At 41.1% G+C, this 23,004-nt stretch overlaps 1 protein-coding gene across 2 annotated transcripts in view; it reads right to left on the reverse strand.

Annotated features, from left to right (window-relative positions):
• Positions 1–288: 288 nt before the first annotated feature.
• DMXL1 (Dmx like 1) overlaps positions 289–23,004 on the reverse strand; it is a 104,485-nt gene continuing 81,769 nt past the window's right edge. For both annotated transcript variants that reach the window (XM_069962676.1, XM_069962675.1), the window contains exons 31-43: positions 22,267–22,352; positions 20,721–20,922; positions 18,495–18,612; positions 16,994–17,080; positions 15,500–15,621; positions 15,163–15,304; positions 13,216–13,276; positions 12,658–12,785; positions 10,509–10,601; positions 10,108–10,199; positions 8,682–8,734; positions 4,366–4,583; positions 289–3,590 (exon numbers count right to left, since the gene is read on the reverse strand). In XM_069962676.1, the coding sequence (XP_069818777.1) occupies positions 3,366–3,590; positions 4,366–4,583; positions 8,682–8,734; positions 10,108–10,199; positions 10,509–10,601; positions 12,658–12,785; positions 13,216–13,276; positions 15,163–15,304; positions 15,500–15,621; positions 16,994–17,080; positions 18,495–18,612; positions 20,721–20,922; positions 22,267–22,352 (1,627 nt within the window). In that variant the 3' untranslated portion in view covers positions 289–3,365. The remainder of the gene's footprint in view (positions 3,591–4,365; positions 4,584–8,681; positions 8,735–10,107; positions 10,200–10,508; positions 10,602–12,657; positions 12,786–13,215; positions 13,277–15,162; positions 15,305–15,499; positions 15,622–16,993; positions 17,081–18,494; positions 18,613–20,720; positions 20,923–22,266; positions 22,353–23,004) is intronic.

The raw sequence follows: 23,004 nt of genomic DNA on the forward strand, positions 1-23,004 counted from the left end.
CATAATCAACATGTTATGCTTACCTCTTCATGATCCACTGGTGTCCCCTGCTGACTACTTCCGTGATGAACTTGTTTAAGGAGTGACAGCCCGCTGACCAATCACTGGCTGAGACAGGACAGTGCCATGGCAATATAATTTTTTTTTTAAATGATGGACAACCCCTTTAAGGATTCACAAACTTTAAACACTCTTTGTATACTGTTATATCCAGATCATTAATAAAGACAAGGCAGAACAAATAACCTGCAACACTAGATTTTAGAAAGCAGCAATGTCAAACCAGTCTCCATGGTCTCTAAGTTTATTTAAAAGATGGTTACTTAGTACATGACAAATCACATCATTTTTTTTATATTTCATTAGAAACTGTGAGATTTAAACACACATTTGTTCCCACTGTTTAACATTTCATTATGGTAATCTAATCTTTTTTTTTTTATACTTAAAACAGTTTATTAACACAGTTATGGTCGATTGTTACTTAACATTACTAGATTTCAGTTTTGTATTGTAGATCTCTATTTACTTGTCACGTTATTGCACCTCTTAATAAGCTTATATTCAGAAATTTGTGACTTTCCAAATATTTCAGATAATGAAAATATATAGTTTAAAAAGTCTTCCTTACTATTATAATTAAAAAAAAAACAAGTCCTGAGAAGGTTATAAAAGTTACAAGTAATCATTCACACCTAGACCATCATTGGCATGTTACATTTGATACATTGTTTAAGTTATTGCCACAGTCACAGAACTGGCTAATGTACTTAGATATTACTAGAATGATAGTCTAAGGGATATAAAACAATTCAGGAGACTTTTGCTGACATGTAAAGATCTTGAATTTGTTAAATTGCAATCTATAATGAAGCAGCTGCTAGCGTCATTGCTTCAGACTTAACTGCTAGGCATTGTCACCAACTACAACCCATGAAAACTACAGTATATTTTGACAAAACATATTCATTTCTGTCTGTCTTTTTGTTTTTTGAGAAAAGCAAAAATTGCTCAGAATGTACCTACTAGATACTTCATTTACTTTAGCCAGTGACTGTTTTTAATCTTTGCTTTTTAGACAGAAAAGATTTAAGCGAGTGACAAACTTAAAGAACATTGGCTTGGCAATAACTAGATATAAAGTATCACGGTCAAAAGAAACTGGTAAAAGGATACATGCTGCGATCAAGTGATTCAGCCAGATAAAGAGCATGGCAGTGTGCTTCCCCCTGGCAGTCAATCAGATCCATTATAGTCTATGAAGGAACCCAGTTAGATCTCGCAGCAGGCCAGGGAATGAGGCATGCTGCTGTGCTATTCATACAGCTATATCCTGTGACAGCAAAGTCTTAGGGCTGAGACCAGTAGCAATCTTTAACTTTTGACACATCAAAAGGTAATTTCTTTGACAGTGAGGGTTTAACCTATGCAGCTGTGACAGAGAAAGTGTTGCTGTCATTTAAGAAAAACATTTCATATGTCAAAGAGACATGTCAAAAAGATCTGATTGGTTGGGCTCTGGATGCTGAGACCCCACTGGTCACTAAAGAGGACAGAAAGAAGAGCACAGACTAAGCACTTATCTCCCTGACTCTCCTCACTGTAGAAGACTGCCTCCATGGATGTGTCAGTCCTCTCACTGCAAGAGACAAAAGGGAGACAACTACTTATGTCAGCACTTCTTTCTGTTCATTCTAGCATTGGTTTGGGGTCTTAGCATCTTAACAAATCTTTGTCCTAGAGACATGTAAAAAAAAATTGAAATGTCTCTAGGACATCAACACTTAAAACTGAAGGGAAACAAAGAATAATAAAAAGTTTAGTTTTTATTTTGTGCTCTTGTAGTCTTTTGGTCAAATGTCCACTCAAAATATGAATACACATTCACATAGGTGTAATAGCAATGAACGCCTACATCCCACTCCATCACCCCACATAGTCACTGAGCTGGGATATTAAGATATGGGCTAGCTGCCAGGAACAAGGGAACATGCTTTTTTCCAAGATTAGGGGTCTTTTTACACTAAAATTCATTAAAAGGCTCATTTAGATGTTCCAGTTACATTTGCACAATGATTGGATTGCGTGTGTGGCCATTTACTTTGATTACAGTCAGCAGCACATCTGCTGTTTACAATCGGAGATATGCAACCAAAAGATGACGACTACTAGGCCTGCACGAAAGATGCAATCAGCTCATTATTGAATGTTTACTTGTCCTGTGTAAAAAAAAAAAAAAAAACACACACACACAAACAACCCCCCTCCCTTAAATTATTGTTATTATGCAGGTTATCCATAACTACAGACCCTGCAGATCCAATATATTGTTTAGGAAAGTGCTGTAAACCTTGTTTCCTCCATGTAAGAGCCTGACACAGGGGCAGCTAAAGCTGATGTAAAGTAGAATGTAATTACTTACATTACTAAACTCCTTGTTCAGCTAAAACTATATAACAATCAAATACCATCACACTGCACATCATTTCAGTCTCATTCAACTCTCCATACCCTGGTGCGATGGGATATTGGAATTACTGGAGGTTTGTGCAAACATTTTTAAACTTTGAATGGAGTGACATTATAGGTCTAGGTTTTTTTATTTTTCTTTTGGGGGGGGGGGGGAAGATGTATGTACACCTTTCTATAAATGTTACAAAAAAATTCTTATAAAGCTGTTGTACTGTTATATAGTTATGCAAGTGCTTTTTACAGATTATAATAAAAATAAGCCAACAACAAAATGGCGGAATTTTTTTTTCCGTGGCCCAGGAAAGTTTTTTTTTTTTTCTTTTTTTACACATTGGTTGTATTGTTAGGTATACAATTACCTATTTCATTTTTAAATGATCTTTGATTGCCCTAAAATATAATTTATCTTTATTTCTCTATATATAACTATGATCACTAAGTCATAAGCTTCAAATATTACACAGCTAATAAAATAGGCTCCGAGTGTGCAGATTTTAAACACATGTAAAAACTTTTTTTTGAATAAAAAAAAAAACAAAAAAACAAAAAAAACAGCAGCAGCACAAGTATGTAGGAATATATAACTATATATATCTTATTTTACATATTTATCCATTTTTCTATTTTAGGCAACATAGCATTCAATCGATGAATGATTGTGTTAATCATTTAAGGCATCAGTGCGTCAAGGGCATAAACGGAAAAAAAAATGATTCACAAAAATAAATATATACTTCGCAAAGCATCATAGTGGCACTTCTTTAGAGCATTGCACATTTCATCTGCCGGCCACTTTTATTACCTAATACATTACATATTAATCCACTTTCAGTGCTAGTGCAGTACAATGCATTGGAAAGAGTCCACAGGGTTAAACTACACAAAGTAAAAGTTCAGAGAACAAATTTAACTTCATTTTTCAGGAGATCGGTAATTGTACTAAATCGGTCTGGCAATATTCTCATTTTGACAGTTCCATCAGCACCACACGAAAAAATGTGATTGGCCGGCCCAGTTTCGATCTGCATCACACCCGTTCCGATATTTCTAAAGATAGACTGTCGTGCATGCTCATTGAGGAAAGTGTGCATTAGCGTTAGTGCTGTCAGGCTCCAGACCTGCAAGAAAAGAAACATATACTTTGTATTTGTTGTTTATGATGCATGTATTATGCCTAGCTGGGGTTCTACAGCAGTAACACTCTACTCCTTTCTATATTATAGTAGGCTACTGCTGAAACATGATTTTTTTCCTGCAGACTTGGTCTCTTATTCTTCAATAAGGTAAACATTCTTGGTGCAGATTTAAAATTTGTGTTGAAAAAATCTACAGCAATAAACAATGAATAAAAATTGACGAGGACCATTAAACTTGAAAGCATATTACATGCAGATACCAATTTGGAATCCGCACTGGGACACACATTAACAAACTATGCGCACAAGGCCAAACTATGCTTTAAAACCATGTATCTTCAGCATATATCCACCACACAGATATAATTTACATAATACAAAGCATTTTTTTTATCCATAACAGGTCTTTAGTTTGTGTGGCCCTTTTCATCTGTAGTCGTGTCAAGTCTTTATAAACGAGCACTGGTGTATGGGATTGGCACTGTCTACTACAGAGAGTCAGGCAACACAATAGGACCCTTAGTCAACACTAAATAAGAATGGAAATCACTAGAGACAGGTTTGAGCCAGAAAAGATATGCTAGGAGATTTGCTGGGCAAGTTTAGATCTGAAGCCTAAGCAATCATAAATGCAGTAATGAATGATAATTGCCTTTAGTAAAAATATAACCCAAGATGAGTACAAAATAAGGAAATTTTATGTAGACAATATCTACAAGTACAGGATGTATGTACAGTAATGAGCATCATACTGTACCTTGATGTTACCCTCTGCAGAACCTGTGATAAAGTATTCTTCTGTTGTGTCAATAGCAATGGCCTTGACTGCAGAATCATGACTCTGGAAAGCATGCCGCTGCTGTCTCTGACGCAAGTCAAATAAACAAATGAGACCTTTCCTTCCTCCTGATATTAAAAGCTGATTTTTTGGTGCATAAGCCATAACAGTTGCTCCACTATCATGGCAGGTGAAAGCTGAAATAAAAGTAAAACTACAAGTTATTATTGTTACTAAGCCAGATTAAAAATACAGCAAATGTATAATCAGAAAATTATCTGTTGTTTAAGGGTCCATTTACACAGAAAGATTATTTGCCAAAGATTTGACACCAAAGCCAGGAATCGATTTGAAAAGAGGAGAAATCTCAGGCTTTTATTTATGACCTGATCTCTGTTTATAGTCTGTTCCTGGCTTTGGCTTCAAATCTTTGGCAGATAATCTGTCAGATAATCCTTCTGTGTAAATGGACCCTAAAGGCCCTATTCCACCACCAGATCTGACGACAGATTATCTGCCAAAGATTTGAAGCCAAACCCAGGAGTGGATTTGAAAAGGGGAGAAATCCAGTCTTTCCTTTATGACCTGTTCTCTGATTATAGTCTGTTCCTGGGTTTGGCTTCAAATCTTTGGCAGATAATCTTTCGTCAGATCTGTTGGTGGAATAGGGCCTTAAATCAAGTTTCTTACGTTCCCAAAAAAACACAAACGTGTCATTCTGATGAGCACAATGCACCATGATAATGCAATCAGTAACAGAGACGGCAAAAAGCCTGACAGGATGTTACATTACAATAACACAAAAGGGGCAGGTGATACTCTAGATTAACTCGTAGGCACTTACAACTGTAAACACAAAACTAATTGGTGGCCAATGGTTGTTTTTTTTTTTATAACATTCTTGATGTGTTGGTAGGGCTGGGCGATATTGGCCTAAATCAATATCACGGTTTATCGCACATGTAGCCGCGGTAACGATAATTGAACGATAATTATGACACACCCCTTTTTGCAAACCACACCCACTTGCCGTGCCAAACTGGCGATATTTTGATTCAAAAAAAGTTAAAAAGAACTCACTGAGCAGCAACCCATGGTTAGTCTATTATCATTATTATTATTTGTCATTATTAGGGGGTCTCAGCAGAGACCTGGACATGTGTATATACAGGTATACACCCTCTACAGGGTATACACAGGTCACAGAGGGATAGGTGTGTATGACTATATGGGGGGGATGGATTGGGGTGTATTACTATACAGTAGGTTGGGATCAGGTTACAGGACTATACAGGCAGCACATAGGGATAGGGGGCGGATAGGGGTGTATGACTATACAGGGAGGGCAGATAGGGGTGTATGACTATACAAGGGGGGGGACGGATAGGGGTGTATGACTATATACCGGGGGCGGATAGGGGTGTATGACTATACAGGGATGGCAGACAGGGGTGTATGACTATACTGGGGGATAGGGGTGTATGACTATACAGGGATGGCGGACGGGGGTGTATGACTATACAGGGATGACGGACGGGGGTGTATGACTATACAGGGATGGCGGACGGGGGTGTATGACTATACAGGGATGGCGGACGGGGGTGTATGACTATACAGGGATGGCGGACGGGGGTGTATGACTATACAGGGATGGCGGACGGGGGTGTATGACTATACAGGGATGGCGGACGGGGGTGTATGACTATACAGGGATGGCGGACGGGGGTGTATGACTATACAGGGATGGCAGACGGGGGTGTATGACTACAGGGAGGGTGGATAGGGGTGTATGACTATACAGGGAGGGCGCACAGGGGTGTATGACTATACGGGGGGGGGGGCAAGGGTGTATGACTATACGGGGGGGGCAAGGGTGTATGACTATACGGGGGGGAGATAGGGGTGTATGACTATACAGGGGGGCAGATAGGGGTGTATGACTATACGGGGGGGCAGATAGGGGTGTATGACTATACATAGGGGGGCGGACAGGGGTGTATGATTATACGGGGGGCGGACAGGGGTGTATGACTATCTGGGGGTGGCGGACAGGGGTGTATGACTATACATAGGGGGGCGGATAGGGGCATATGACTAAACAGGGGGGCGGACAGGGGTGTATGACTATACATAGGGGGGCGGATAGGGGCGTATGACTAAACAGGGGGGCGGACAGGGGTGTATGACTATACATAGGACGGCGGATAGGGGCGTATGACTAAACGGGGGCGGACAGGGGTGTATGACTATACGGAGGGGTGAAAAGGGGCGTGTAACTTTACAGGGGGCACATAAGGATGGCAGGCGGGTAGGAGAATATTATACAGGGAGGTGCATGCTGGTACCTGTAGTCCCCTCAGTAACAATACAGGGCTGTAACATAGGAGGAATGGATGTGCTGCAGCAGGCAGGATACCACACACAGCTATAAGTTATCCTGCCTGCTGCAGCCCATTATTCCTCCTATGTTACAGCCCTGTATTGTTACTGAGGGGACTACAGGTACAGCTGCTCCTCCAGCTATGACATGCCGGCGTCACTGCACACACAGCACAATAACATGTGCAGGGACGCCGGTATCAGAGCGGGAGGTGGATTAGCAGCAGGGCCCAGGTGACAATGCCGCCCGACCCGCCCCCCGCCCGTCTGAGCGCCCTCACCCCCACCCGTCCGGTCCCAGGCCCCGTCCCGCCGCACCTGTCCATCCATGCGCCCACCCGTCAAGTCCGGCATCCCTGCACACACAGCACATTGACATGTGCAGCGCTCGCCGGCCGGAGGGGGGGGGGGGGGTTAGTGGTTGGCTGGGACGGGACTGGTGCCGGGGAGGGCAATGTCAATGTGCTGTGTGTGCAGGGACGCCGGACGGGACTGGACTTGACGGGAGGGCGCATGGATGGACAGGTGCGGCGGGGCGGGACCTGGGACTGGACGGGTGAGGGTGCTCGGACGGGCGGGGGTCGGGTCGGGCGGCATTGTCACCTGGGCCCTGCTGCTGCTCCTCCACCTCCCGCTCTGATGCCGGTGTCCCTGTGTGCAGAGACGCCGGCATGTCAGTGGTGGAGGAGCAGCAGAAAAAAATACAAAAATACCGCAGATACCGTCCTGGCTAAGTTGAGGTCGGTTAACCGACGCCAGTGACGGTATCTATATTTTTGCGGTATACCGCCCAGCCCTATGTGTTGGCGTACAATGAATTTGTGTTATGGAGTGAAATAGACCCTTTTTTTTTTTTTTGCAAATGTGCAATATGCATGAATAATGCAATAAGGCCATGTAACATTTTTTGACACACAAAAAAGGTTTTAATTTGTTTATGAAAAACCCTGTTCACACACAGTATAATAATGCAAAAGAAATTCAAATAAAACACTTAAATTACTTAAAAATCCAGGCTTTAATAGGCCCGGTCAAAAATGACAGGAACATTATATGTGTATAGTAGAACCGAACAGAACAGCAGGGTTAAAGCGTACCCTGTCATTATATAAAACAACAAAAAAAAAACTTGACAAGTCACCAAGACATGTGAAAAGTTTTGATTGGTTGACGTCTGAGTTTTCAGACCACTGATCAGGAGAAAAAGCCAGGAGAAGTCTGTTGTCCGTCATCTGGCATGAACAGGATATGTAACTTAGCAATTTAAACTAAATTATTTTTTTTTTAGTTATCATGCTTTAAAACAAAGCTATACTTACCAGAAATACAGGTCTAGTCTCCTGAAGGCAGCTTTTAAGTCTTGTGCTGTTTGAAAAAAGAGAGTAAACAGGGCGCCCCAATCATCTGGGCACCCACAGACAAGGCAATGATTTGACTTTGTTTCAAACCAGACCAAAAAGCTGCCTTCAGGAGACTGGACCTGGATACAAGTACGTATAGCTTTGTTTTAAAGTATGATAACTAGAAAAATTAATGTAAATTTCAAACATGGCTTTATTTGCATCCCCTGTTGATTTAGATTTTTTTTTAAGTTATACTGACAGGTACACTTTAAGATTGCCCTTTTAGGATTTAATACGCCAGATGGCTGGTACAACCCCAAGTTTCTTTTTTTTTTTGAGGAATCCCCATCACTTAGCAGTAATATTTTTTGTCTTTGCTTTAAATTTGACCCCTCATTTTGACTATGTATATTTTTACCTTTCTTATAAAGAGTATTATATAACATAATTTGTCTGTGCCTGTCCTCATTCTGTTAATAAAATGGCAGTAGATTCCAAAGAGTTCTACCTAATATATATAAAACCATCAGGCATACAGTATATATGTAAACAGAGTGAAAAATTAACACTTACCATGAACTAAACTATTTGCTGGGGTGACCAATGTATCCCACAAACAGATATTTCTGGAAAGAGAAGACAAAAATATGTAGATGACGAAAAACAAGATAGATAAAAATTCCTTCCCTTCCGAAATTAGGAGGCATTGTTGGGCTGGGTTTATGTGTAACTACAGCAGATTTTCTGTGTGAAATCCAGCAATGAATATTTACAACTAAATACAGCTGAAAGCCAGGTAATAGCAACCTCATTTTCTAACTGTGGCAACAATAGATTTTAGACCATGCTGCAAATTTTCTGCATGGCTTGTTCTGGAAGTGAATAATCCAACACAATCCAGAAATGAAAGCAAATGCATGCTTAAGGGCCAGGGGTGTGTGGAAAGAATAACTTTCATATGAATGAGTTTTTAACAGACAGCTAAAGGTGGCCATACACTATCAATGACTGTCGGCCTTTTGTCGAGAGAGAGTTAGGAGCCTGCTTTGCACCTTAGACAGCCAGCAAACCACTGGGACTTCCGACTTTAATCTATGATGTATGGCCCCTTAAAGGGGTAGTTCAACAAAATAAAAAAAAGCTTTCAAATCAACTGGTGCCAAAAAGTGCCAAAGATTTGTAATTTACTTCTATTAAAAAAAATCTCAAGTCTTCCAGTCTTCAGCTGTTGTATATCCTGCAGACATGAAGTGGTGTTTTCTTTCGAGTCGGGAGAAGAGGAGAGGTTTTCTCTGGTGATTTGCTACTGCTCTGGACAGTCCCTGACATGGCCATAACAGTTTTAATCAAGGCTGTATCTTTCATTACAATTGAAGGAAACGTCCACTGCACAGTTTACTTCTCATTCCCAAAATGTGGAGGTCCATCCCTCTGTTCATCTTAGAATGCAAAGTGTCCCTGTAGGAGCACCTTAAAGGGGTAGTTCTGCCAAAAAATTCTTTCAAATCAACTGGCAATCAGAATGTGCCAGGGATTTGTAATTTACTTCTAATAAAAAATCTCCAGGAAGTGTTGTATTCTTTCCAGTGTGAGAGTACAAACAAACAGGGCGGATCAGCAGCTGATTTCTCGCTGCGTATTTTCTGCAAAATCCGCAGCTGATCCATTGCCTGTAGTTTCTAAGACATAGTCGCAGTGGGATTGGTGTAAGTAAGTGACAGCCCTGTTAACCCCCGTCGGCGGGAGCATACTGTACCTGCTCCACGCTCAGGCTTGCTTTGGGGGTACCCAGCTGGACATCCCGCTCAGCCAATCAGTGTGCAGCCCCGCCACAGACACCGGGAGACCAGGAAGCAAGCCAGAACGTGGTGCAGGTACAATATGCTCTAGCCGGTGTTTTTTTTTTTTCTGAACTACCCCTTCACAATTTTTACTGAATACCCTGCGTGTTGCCCTATAAAAAGATAAACCATGACATATGTAAATATCCTTTATTTACCTGCTATCACTTGATTGCCCGGCTGTTGCTATCAGAGAAGATGAACTTATGAAAACAAAGTCATTGGCGGTTTTATTATGGCACTGCCATGTCTATACAATGGAAAAGAAAGAAAAATGATATTAACAAAAGCTTTGTGACCATATGTTGATACAGATAAACAAAAAACACTAAAAACTACACACAGTCTGTGGTCAAAGGTTTACATCCATCTAATGACAACATCTGAATGAAGTCTGTAGGTTTTCTGACACAGAGAGGCTACTCAGTGAATGATAAGGCAGATGTGGACAGTTATTATGTATATATGTCTTGTACTATAGGTCTTCAGTATAGGGCACTAGGGCACTATGTCAACAATAAAAAACAAACAAATAAACACATAAACAACAGACAATTACCAAGTATGGCTTAGGAGGACTTCCACTAGCAGCACTATATTTCCAGTTGGTCTGATACAGACTGATAAAGCCATCAGCATCAACTATTCCAAACTGTAAGAAACAAAATAAAAATAAATACATAAATGTGTGTATACAGAGTGCAAATCATCGTCATGCATCGTTAAGGGGGATCAGAGCCCACGGTCCCCGATTGCTATGTGCAGCCAGGGACTACAGGTCTTAGCTGCCGCGGCCGGCTAATTAACTATTCAGATGCAGCTGTCAAAGCTGACAGCTGCATTTGAATAGCATCTGTGCCCCCTGTCCCTGGTGTCTAGTGGGGGACCTAACCCCCCCCCCCCCCCCCCCCCCCCCCCCCGCGTGATGCAATCGGGGAGGGGAGATCCATTGTAATGAGCTGGTCGGGGCTCAGCGTCGGAATGACGCTGATCCCGGCTCGGCAATCTATGTAGATGGTCTGCAGCAGACCATTATAATAGACCACTGATCTGATGTATTATATACACAGCATTGATCTCAATGGGAGATCAGTGATGTGTATATAGGAGTCCCCCAGGGGGCTTATAATTACTGTATGTGAAAACAAAATAGTGTTTTTATTAATAAATAATCCCCTCCCCTAATAAAAGTCCAAATCACCCCCTTTTCCCATTTTATAAATAAAAATAAAGAAATAAAACAAACAAACATGTTTGGTATCGCTGCGTACGTAATCGCCTGAAATATTTATTTAATTCATGATACCTGACGATAAACAGCGTAAGCGCCAAAAAAATCCCAAAGTGCAAAATTGCGCATTTTTGGTTGCATCAAATCCAGAAAAATTGTAATAAAAAGCGATCAAAAAGTCGCATATGTGCAATCAAGGTACCGATAGAAAGTACAGATTATGGCGCAAAAAATGACACCTCACACAGCTCCATAGACCAAAGGATAAAAGTGCTATAAGCATGGGAATAGAGCGATTTTTAAGGAACGTTTATTGGTTCTGCAGCACATTTTTTGCAAAAATTCAGCCTGTCATTGCAAAGTACAATTAATGACGCAAAAAATAAGGGCTCATGTGGGTCCGTAGGTGTAAAAATGCAACTGCTATGGTCTTATATACACAAGGAGGAAAAAACGAAAATTAGCCCGGTCCTTAAGGGGTTAAAGGGAATCTGACAGCTACAATTCACATTCCAAGTTGCTGACACTGTTACATAGCCGTTAGGTTGAGACGACAAATTGCACCTTTCATATATCTGTCTGTGCTTCCATGACGTGGAAAAATGCTTTTATTATATAGTTATAATAGTCAGAGGCTTTCCAGGGCTCCTGTAGTGCAGCAAGCTGTATTCTCTCCTCACTCCCATACCTTACCCTGTTTGGGACTTTTATGGTCCTATTACACGGCCCGATCAAAAAGTGTAAATGACCGCTGATCTGCTAGATCAGTGCTCATTTACTGAGCAATTACACAGGCCAACTATCGTGCAGCAAGGACATTGTTAGCGATGTCCATGCAGTCTTTGCCTTTAGTGTAAACAATACACTAAAACATACACAAAAAGTATTTACTTACCATACCACGTTCCCCAGTGTCCTCTGGCCTTCCCTGGTCTCTGCCGCCTGTTTCCTTCTGTTCTGGTCTCTTCATTGTCAAGCCGCTCAGCCAATTACTGTCCGAGACAGGACCGCGGCCAGTGATTGGCTGAGCAGTTTGTCAGTGCAGAGACTGGAACAGAAGGCAGAGCTGCAACTCCAGAGACCAGGGAAGGCCTGAGGACACCGGGGAACGTTGTAAGGTAGGTTAATATTTTATTTTATACTACAATCATCAGCAGCCGGCTACTCATCATTATTACATGTAGCGATGCGCGCCCAACGATTTTAGGTCCTCACCGAAAGAAATGAGCAGCCATTGATTGCTTCATCGGCTGATTGTTCTCTCTATTACATAGAGCGATAATGGGCCGAATTGCCCTGATTAGACCGATGATTGTTCCGTGTAATAGGACCCTTACTAAACAGAGACAGGTACCGAAAAATTTACACTCAGACCCTTACCGATGAAAACCTTTGACATCTCTGTAAGACATAATCTGAACTAAATAATAGTTGATGGTAGATAAAATTACATTTTTATGTTTAATAGAAGAAATACCTTGTTTCCTTGGTGGTTAAACTTTAACCGTGTTATTCTGGAATTCCCACTTGTCCTGAAGCATGTTATCTGCTGAGCGTGACCCCATTCAAACATTCTTACACTGCCATCCTGAGCACCAGTGAGATCTACATCAACATACAAAGGATTAGAAACGGTTACATAAAAAAGACGGTGTGGCAAAGTTGAAAGGAATCTAAAGACTAAGCACAATTTAGACGTTTATTCAATAGGTCCCATATCCCCAATAAATCTAAGGCGTCACAGATTTCGCTGCAGTAACATTGCATATCCAGTGCAAAATCACAACTGCGGATTCAAATTTATATGATATTATTTACATTATATTTAATTATAAATGTATTATTTTTTCTGAAAGTATTGTAAAACCACTAAGCCATTCTCCATTATAACTGTTACTAATACAAGTCTAACTTTTCTGTGGTCTACTATATTATTGTTCTCCCTGTTGACATTAAAAAAATATCTAATTAATCTGCTCATGTCTATATGACATATTCAATAATGACAAGCTTATGTGTACAGGTATTAACTCACAATAAGGCAGGGTTGGATGTGATGCCATTCTTCGGACATCTTTGATTTGCTTTTTTATCATCTAAAGGAAACAAAACCAAGTAAAATTTTATCTAGTACAAAATTAAAAATAAAAATCTTCTGACTGTAAATACACTGAATATCTAATTTTTACTCCAGTTTTCGAGCTTGCACTCTGGCTCTTAAAAACAGTATTCCCATCTTAACTACTACAAGTAAACTTGCAAAGCTCGTTGAGTAAAATTTTTTGTTGCACATACATTCAATTAGTTAAAGTTGCCTTCATACGCCCGCTCTTTTCCTCCCCTTATTCACAGCTTAACATCTAGGTTCCTGGGCTGATATATAGCTAAAGCTATCTGCAAGACCAATGCTTTTAGAGCAGAGAGGTGGTTGGTAATCTAAACAAAGAGCATGAGGTTTGATGAATTTTGTGGCGTTATCAAAAAATTCAGCGACTTTGTAAAGTCAAATATAATAAATCTGCTTAAGAGGCAACAACACTTAACCCAAGGTGTTCTTTAATCCAAAAACTAAAAATATAATGTGCATGCCAAAAAGAGGCACAAAAATGAATAAAATAAATGTACAAAGAAGGACAAATGGAAAAAAGTATGATGCTGCATGGAAACTCGGAAAATCCTGCATTGTCACACTTTCTCCCATTTGTTTTCTACTTTGTGCTACCATACATTTGGTAGGATAGCCAGATGTAGAGAATAATAGGATTACATTACATAGGGTTTGGTTTTTGTCTGTTATTATGGAGACATGTAATCTACATATATGCTTTTGCCAATTTATATGCAGACTATACTTTCCCATGGTGGCATACAACAAACAAATCCTATTTAAGAATGAATATGACTGCATGATTACATTACACAGGGTTTGCTTGCAGTTTCATACCTTCTTTTAAGTTTAGTAAGTTAGCTAGAAGTACAGGACAGAAAAGATTATGTCTGCAGGCTTATAGAATTTGAGTGTGTTTGTAGTCTGTTATCATGGAGACACTTGTCTGTATAGGAGCTGTACAAATAAAACACAATAAGCACAGGTATAGCCAGACAGCTATAACCATAATAGCTGGGTGGAAATCATCATCACAAAGTGGTTTCTCACATAAAATATTACTTAATAAATATACATTTAAACATGGATGCTAACCACACCAATCATGTGCACCTCCAACGACACAGGCAATCACACAGCCAATGTGAACATGACCATAGTTGTGATCTAACCACCTTCAGTCGTATGTGGTGAAGTGATGTCCGTTCGAAATTCATATATGGCAAAGGCAGGCAAACACCATCAGTGTAGTAGGAGCATTGGTCTCTGTTGGTCCCTAAAGCAGGTGCACCAATCTACCCCTACTCACTCAGGCAGTCGGCGGGGTATAGATGCTGGGAAGGACGGTCCCTGCCCTGTGCTACCAGTCTCCAGGCCCTACATGTTTCAACCACTCGGACTCACCAGGGGTGGTAGGAATATACGGGAGTGTTAGAAAGATAGTATTTTGTCCAAATGGCCTATAGACGGCCAGCAGTGGCTAAAGGCCCTATTACATTGGCACCGATCTGGAGGAGGACCTGTCTTCAGCGCTCGCTTGCTCCTCGTTCCCTGCTCGCTGCAGCCATTATTACACATGCAGACACAGACCGAGTAACAGCAGGGGGGAGGGCACCCAGACGATTGTCCCTAACGGCCAATTGTCCATATACAGATAACTGCTTGCTGTAATGAGGCCTTAAGACGACTTGTGGGTACGATCGAAAGGTAGCTATGGCTATTACTTTTACATGGTCTGCAGAGGAAATTTTATTTCATTATATTTATTTTATTTCTCTTTTTTTATGCACTCAAGTCATTTTTGTTTGCAAAGGCCAATTGGCATGTTAGGTGTTTCTGCACCTACAATATTTCAGAAAATTAAATACTACTTACCACAGATGCACCTCTTCCTGTCTGAATTCCCCCTAGCCAAGGCATATTTATAGGTGTTCCTGGATTACTATGGGTGTAAGGAGTTGAGCCTTGAACCACCGAAAGATCGTCCCGGGTGTGTACAACTAAAAAGTCATCAGGTCTGGAAAACAAAACAAGAGACAAAGCCATAAAATCAAGAGCTGGTAAAAAAATAAATAAATGCATAAGTAGAACAGTTCTTTAACAGATAGGAATATAATTTTAGCTACAAACAACAGTAAAGTGACATGATCTGTACTCATACATTTGGAAACAATATAAAATCATAAAGAAGAGGAAAAAAAACAATATATACCCCTTATTCTCCATTTCAAAGTCATCATCAATCCATGAAAAAATCTGGGTGGCCAAGATAGCAGACACATCAAGCTCCTGGATGTCATGACTTGAAGCAATTGCAATACAGTTCCTGTTGGCCTGAAGAACATAATTATAGATTATCACCATAGAAATCTACACAAAATATGAAAGAAATTGTCCAAATATATATAAGCATAAACCAAGGGAGATGGAGATTTATTTTTTTGCATTTTGTGCATATACAAAGTAGCTCTATTCCAGAAAAAAAAAAACTTGCTCTCTGGTGCCACCTTTTGGTGATATTGTTGCAAGCCAAAGCATGGCTCCTTTAGGGTACGTTCACACGTACCGGATCCGCAGCGGATTTCATCTAAATAACTTAACACAGCATCAAATCTGCATCAAATCTTAGGGTAAATTCACATCCGCCAGGAGTCTCACGCACGAAATCCGCAGCTAATCCACAATACACGTATTTTTCTTATTATTATTAATACATGTATTGCGGATTAGCTGCGGATTTCGTGCGTGAGACTCCCGGCGGATCCGCCAGTGTGAATTTACCCTTATAAAGCTTTAGAACTTTTAGAAATTTACTGTACCGCTGTTTTGGTGTTTTTGCCCCTCATCAGAAGAGAGTGTGCTGCTGGCTAAAACTTTATTTTTGCCTCAACATTAAAAAACAAGCTATTTAGCCATTTGTTCCTATGTAGGCTCAGAGGAAAAGTGTAAAATGTAAACAATTTATGCCCATTTGTGCTGATTAGGCTCCCAGAATGGCTGCGCAGACCTCACAGACAGGTCTCCTATCATGCCGAGGGTTCTGGCTGGCTCCCTTTCTGCTGCGAACACACCCTCCTCCCCCTATACAGATGACAGCTTGGCTCCTTCCATCCTGCAATGCTCCTTCCCCACCAGAAAGTCAGCAGTCATTACCGGAGCCCAGCTCCCTGTCCTTGCTGCAGCTCTGCACAAAGCGGAACACATACCGGGGTGATGCCATGCACATCAGTTAAATAAATAGTCCTGTGTTTACTCTACAATAGAAGTGGGTGGGAAAGCAAGCTAAAGGGGTGGGTACACTAATGGACAAATTAGGGAGAAGCACTAACTCAGGAATGACAGCAGCTAGAAAGATGGGAGGTGACTCAAAATACTCAGGGGGAACTTGGTGAATAGGTTTGGAAGCATCATTATAACAAGTATGTTTTACCTGATTAAATCAATATTTATCTGGGGGAAAATAAACATAACATTTTGTAGCTTCTGGTGTCGTGATTCTAAATGCCCTTTTACATGGGCTGACCGGGCAAACGAGGGTTCCAGAGAATGCTCACTGCTTACAATCTGCCCACATAAAAAGACCAGCTGATGAACAAAGTGCTTGTGCAAATGTCCCATTTATGTTAATGGAATTTGCAGCAACCTCAGGCCAAGTTTCAGTAACAACTTCTATTGAATTAATGTAAAAATACAAGAAAATACATACTTTATTTACTGCAAAAGCAGTTATTATATCGGACTCTTTATGGATTATGCGTGCCCTTCCTCCCGAGGACGCCAAATCAGCTTCAGTCTGTAACAAGGAAAAACATAAATTTGGGGTATTATCTTGACATAATCTTAATTAAAACATTGTTCTGACTACTGAGTAGAGATAGCTGAAGCATAAAATGAACATTCATGATGCAATAAACAAGAAAATTATTCATGCCATAATTTTTATAACCTAAATGTTTTTCCAACAGTAGCTACTGTAGGTTGTCCTACAATAGGCATGAAAAGAGGGCCAGAGGTTTATTAATGGCAAGCCCTCAGGCATACAGGGGGACAAAGAGCAGCCAGGAAGCAAAGGACACAGGAGGCAAAGGAGGAGAGAGGCATCAGAAAAGTATATTGGAAAGTTGGTTAATGCAAATCTATGGGGCACCTCTTTTCACACAGACATAAAGTAGGGAGAGAATCGCACTACTGCGCGGATGTCTTCGCGCTTATTTCACACTCAGACCCAAAATGATAAAAACGTTTGACATGTCAAAAATTCTATTTTCGTGGCAGGTATGCTTTAAATCAACTAGAGTATATTTAAGTTTCTCATACAGTTATACATTTTGTTTTAGTTTCACAATGTTTTGGCTAGCATGCAGACTTTGTGAGACCAATGAAGCTCCAGAGATGAAGCTGGAAATACAGAATAGGTAAGGGTCAGCAGAATCTACCAACTTCAGCTAAGCTGGCCACCTAACTAATAGATATGGTGGCCTTCAAAATTTTCCCTGAAGGCAGCTGTCAGAGGAAAAAGGTTGGGCAGGTTAAATTTCAATTGCCCAATCCTTTTAACCTAAGGGAGATAAGTCACTGGCAGGGGAGTTTGGCAGCGTTTTTTCTCCCTCTTCCTATTCAGAATAAACGCGTTTGCCCATGCATGCATGTAAATGAAGGGGACATCCGAAGTAACAGCTTTTGGCTGAACAAGAATTTGGCCAGCTTTAAGTGTTATGTCATTTAAAAAAAAACGAAATAAAAGCCTGTGGACCTGTCAAACATGATAAATTTGGGTGCTAAGAACCCCACCAACTGCTTTAAGCTGTACACAGGAGTCTGATTCTAATGGAAGTCTACTGAGCACGTCTTAGGCAGCAATTAGATATACCTGGAGAAAAGAAGTAAGGCGAGTGCTTCTTCTCATTCTATTGTCAAAGGTTGTTCTTTTAAATAACACTTTAAGCTGCAGCTGCAGTGTCTTTAGCTTCCATTGTGTTAGCATTTTATTTTAGTAAATGCCCCATATTAAACTAAAATGCATTACTAAAAGCAAAAAGAATTTTCAGTTGTGGTATTACTGCATAGTTATTCACACTTCTGTCTGAGCATATGATATGTTCTAACAACAATGTTATAACCTCTAAACATCAAGGTTAAATACGGATGGTAACATGCTTTTCAAAGCGAGATATACATGCACATATGTGTTCTTAAAGAATTCATACCTCATTAAGCGATCTTTTCTTAGTAAAAATGTTTCGGATGAAAGTATCTTGGATGGACTCCTGTTTTACTAGATACTGCCAAAGTCTCTTCACTGGTAAGGTGCTTGAATGCTTCGACCTACATTGCAAAATTAACAAAAAGCAATGTAAATAGTAACTAGTGAAAAGGTAGCTATGGGAAGGATCGTGTACAATAGAGAGATGCTCCAGGAATTCATTAACAGACTATTTTTAGGATGCAAAATGCTCACCTTTCCAAGAAATAATAAAATACTATTACGATTCTGGTCTCCTGAGCTCTTCACTAATTGATAACCCTCTTGACAGTACAAGGCAAATTTAAACATAGCCCACCATATAGCTGGGTAATATATTCAATATCGCCAGTATTCTCTCCTCTCGGAGAGAACAGTGGAATACAGTGCAGAAAAGGAAGAAAATATCTTTAGAAACATACTAAACTACCGTAATTTAAAGGAGAAGTCCGGCGAAAATTATTTTTTTATATGTTATTACTTATGGAAAGTTATACAATTTTCTAATGTACATTAATTATGGGAAATGCTCATACACTGCTATTTCCCTTAATTTAGTGTATCAGGAAGTGTTAGAATTATCTCTGAAGCAGTGACGTCACGACCAACAGTGTAATTCCTATGGAGTGTCCAGCAGGGGGCGCTCTATATATAGAAGTCAATGAGTACCATTGACTTCTATATATAGTGCGCCCCTGCTGGACACTCCATAGGAATTACAGTGTATGTAATGTAATGTAATGTAATGTAATGCACTGTACTGTTGTGACTTTATGAATACATTTATGGAATACTTTGGGGAGCAAGTGTCCTTGCTCCCCAAAGTATCCCATAAATGTATTCAATGAATACATTTGCAGGGCACCGAGCAGGGAGGGAGAGAGGTGCCATCTACCTCCCCTTTCCCTGCTCGGTGCTTGGAACATATACAAAGTACTACTCCCCCATTATCTGCAGATAATGGGGGAGTAGTACCTGTGCTATTCCTATCACCGCCCGCGCCGCCGCTCACACAGGGGCTGCTATTCATCGCGCCGCTAATTCCCCGCCGCCCGCGCCGCTTCTAACTACCCGCCCGCTCGCTCGCCCGCCCGCCCCGTTCCTGGCCGCCGCTCTCTGTTCATGCCAGCCGCGTCAGCCCACCCCCACCCCGGCCGGGAGCACGGCGCTTCCTGGTGTCCCCGGCCGGGGTGGGGGGCGGGCTGACGCGGCCGGCATGAGCAGAGAGCGGCGGCCAGGAACGGGGCGGGCGAGCGAGCGGGCGGGTAGTTAGGAGCGGCGCGGGTGGCGGGGAATCAGCGGCGCGATCGTAAGTTTGATGCCGGGAGGAGGGGGAGCGGCGGGGGGCATGAATAGCAGCCCCTGTGTGAGCGGCGGCGGCGCGGGCGGTGATAGGGATAGCACAGGTACTACTCCCCCATTATCTGCAGATAATGGGGGAGTAGTACTTTGTATATGTTCCCAGCACCGAGCAGGGAAAGGGGAGGTAGATGGCACCTCTCTCCCTCCCTGCTCGGTGCCCTGCAAATGTATTCATTGAATACATTTATGGGATACTTTGGGGAGCAAGGACACTTGCTCCCCAAAGTATTCCATAAATGTATTCATAAAGTCACAACAGTACAGTGCATTACATTACATTACATACACTGTAATTCCTATGGAGTGTCCAGCAGGGGCGCACTATATATAGAAGTCAATGGTACTCATTGACTTCTATATATAGAGCGCCCCCTGCTGGACACTCCATAGGAATTACACCGTTGGTCGTGACGTCACTGCTTCAGAGATAATTCTAACACTTCCTGATACACTAAATTAAGGGAAATAGCAGTATATGAGCATTTCCCATAATTAATGTACATTAGAAAATTGTATAACTTTCCATAAGTAATAACATATAAAAAAAATAATTTTCGCCGGACTTCTCCTTTAATTGATAAATGACCAGTGAAATCAATGGGGAAAAGACAACAGAAAAAAAAACAAATAGCCTGGTACTAAAAAGAGGTTCACATTAGTGTCAAGCCTGTATATGAAGGAGCTATGACAGCTATGCTGTGAATTAATTTCAGACACCAACACATTATAAAAAAAACAAAAACAAAAAAAACAGCAAGCCCCAACAAACTTGTAATGATGCCGATATAAACAGCCTGAAGTTTAAAAATGAAAACAAATTAATACTAACTTGAAGGGTGTATTTGTTGGCTCCAGCAAAGCCTTATGTCTCAGGAGAGCAGGACCAGCAGATAAAGCTTCCTCAGAGGTTGGTATAGTAATAAAATCTTGTGGGGGTCCCTCATACAACTCAAGTCGTCTTAAAAGTACCTGCTCCCATCTCTGTAAAGTCTTCAGTATGGCATGGCAGAGTGGAGAAGCCACTGGAAGTTCTGGTTAGATAAATACAAATTACTTAAAAACTACTGAACCAACAATCTACTAACAAAGGAAAGCATTATTGTATAAAATATTGGATGTATCTAAAAATATAAATAAATAAATATGGAGCTTAAGGGAATCAATGCTTGTAAACATGCAAGTTTTGATTGGGTTTACCATATCTAGGGTCCTTTGTATATATTTTTAAAAACTGGATAACCCCTTTAACTCAGCCTAAACTATGTAATGACCGTTATCTCAGCGTAATGACAGCAGCTGACAAACATGCCCCCTCTACATAAATCAATTAAGTAAAATGGCAGTAACAACTCAAAATAGTATAGGTTAACCTTAATTTTTTAGGGGGGGGGGGGGGGGGGGGGGTTTCAATTAAATTTGAGGTCCTTGCTGTTAATGGCCCTATCTGATCAGATCTGTGATGTAAGCGTCCTTTTACACGGTCCTACAGGGGGCCATGCAAGGACGGAGTGGGTGCCGATCAGCAAGATCGGTGCTCATTTGCAGTGCCTTTAGAAGGATAGGGGTCAAGTAACAGATAGCTATGGGAGTCTGACCTTCGTACCACCAGCTTCTTTGTAATGAGTACAGATGTAGGTACGGCACATGACCTGCATCTCTATTCATTCCTATGGAGTCGCTGGAAAGCGGTTACTCAGCTCTTTCCGGCGGCTCAATAATAATAATAAATTTATTTGTATAGCGCCAACAGATTCCGCAGCGAATGAAAAGAGCCATGGGTCACATTCCATACCTGCGGCTGTATTCATAACAAAGAAGCTGGGAGCCTGATACTGAAATTGGCGACAGATACAGAAGTCGGACCCCTGCAATCTCTTACTTGTCCCCTATCCTGTGGATAGGGAACAAGTTATTTTTGTCTGGTCAATGTTTTCTTCGCCATCTAACAGGTTACAGGGAACCTGTCATTGTGAATGCGGGCACAGAGCCCGCCCGACCCGCCGGTGCAGCCCCCGGATACTTACCCTTTCCGGCGAGTCCCGCTCCTGGAGCCGGTCCCAGGACAAAGATGTCAGCGCCCAAAGCCTTGTGTGCGCGCTGCAGAGATGAGTCTGATGCCCATAGAGAATGACTGCACGGCTACGGGCGCTGATATCTTCATCCCGGGACCGGTTCCAGGAGCGGGACTCATCGGAAAGGGTAAGTATCCAGAGGCTGCACCGGGGGGTCGGGCAGGCTCTGTGCCCGCATCCCCGGTGACAGGTTCCCTTTAATATTTACTGCATGTGCTTTGTAGATGGCAGATCAACAAATTCTATAACTTTTATGACAGATACCCACATTATGGTGTTAAGACTTGTATCCAAAATATTTACCTGAAAGTTCATGTCCTGCTAATGGGTAAAAGCTCTTCAGATTCTGAAGCACAAACTGGACCATTGCAAGACGCATTAGAGCCCAACTGTAAAAGAAACACAACATAAGCAGATGCAACGTGGCTAGACAGGGTTATCCACTACTAAAACTATTCTTAGCCTTGTTGCCGTCTTGTGATACAAGTTATACAATAAATATAACAAAACTAAAAACAAAAATATTATTTTCACAGACACCTTTGCAGATACATATACCTAGAGAATACAAAGGCAATAACAAGTATGAACAGGGTAATGCTCATAAATTTACATGGGTAATCTCACATTAAAAATCCCTTAACCATAGGATAGTGGGGTCCAACATCTGGTCCAATCATAGGTGTTGTTCAGCAGCCCCATGGAAAATAAATAGTGCACAGTGAGGTCTGTTCCATTCCGGGGACATTATACCCCCTTCCTAAAGATCAGTGGGGGTCCCAGCAATCTCCCACAATCAGCTAGGTAAATGAGAAGTTCGGCCAAAAGTATTTTTTTAATATGTTATTACTTATGGAAAGTTAGACAAATTCCTAATGTACATTAATTATGAGAAATGCACATATATAGGGCTATTTTCCTGAATTTAGTACATCATGGAGTCTTCAAATTCTCTCAAAAACAGTGACGTCACAAATCAGTTGTAATTCCTACCATTGACTCATATATAGTGGAAAGTTGTTATAAAAGAACCCACAAACT

This window comes from Dendropsophus ebraccatus, chromosome 3 (assembly GCF_027789765.1).
Source record: "Dendropsophus ebraccatus isolate aDenEbr1 chromosome 3, aDenEbr1.pat, whole genome shotgun sequence".
In the NCBI taxonomy this organism is placed as follows: domain Eukaryota; kingdom Metazoa; phylum Chordata; class Amphibia; order Anura; family Hylidae; genus Dendropsophus; species Dendropsophus ebraccatus.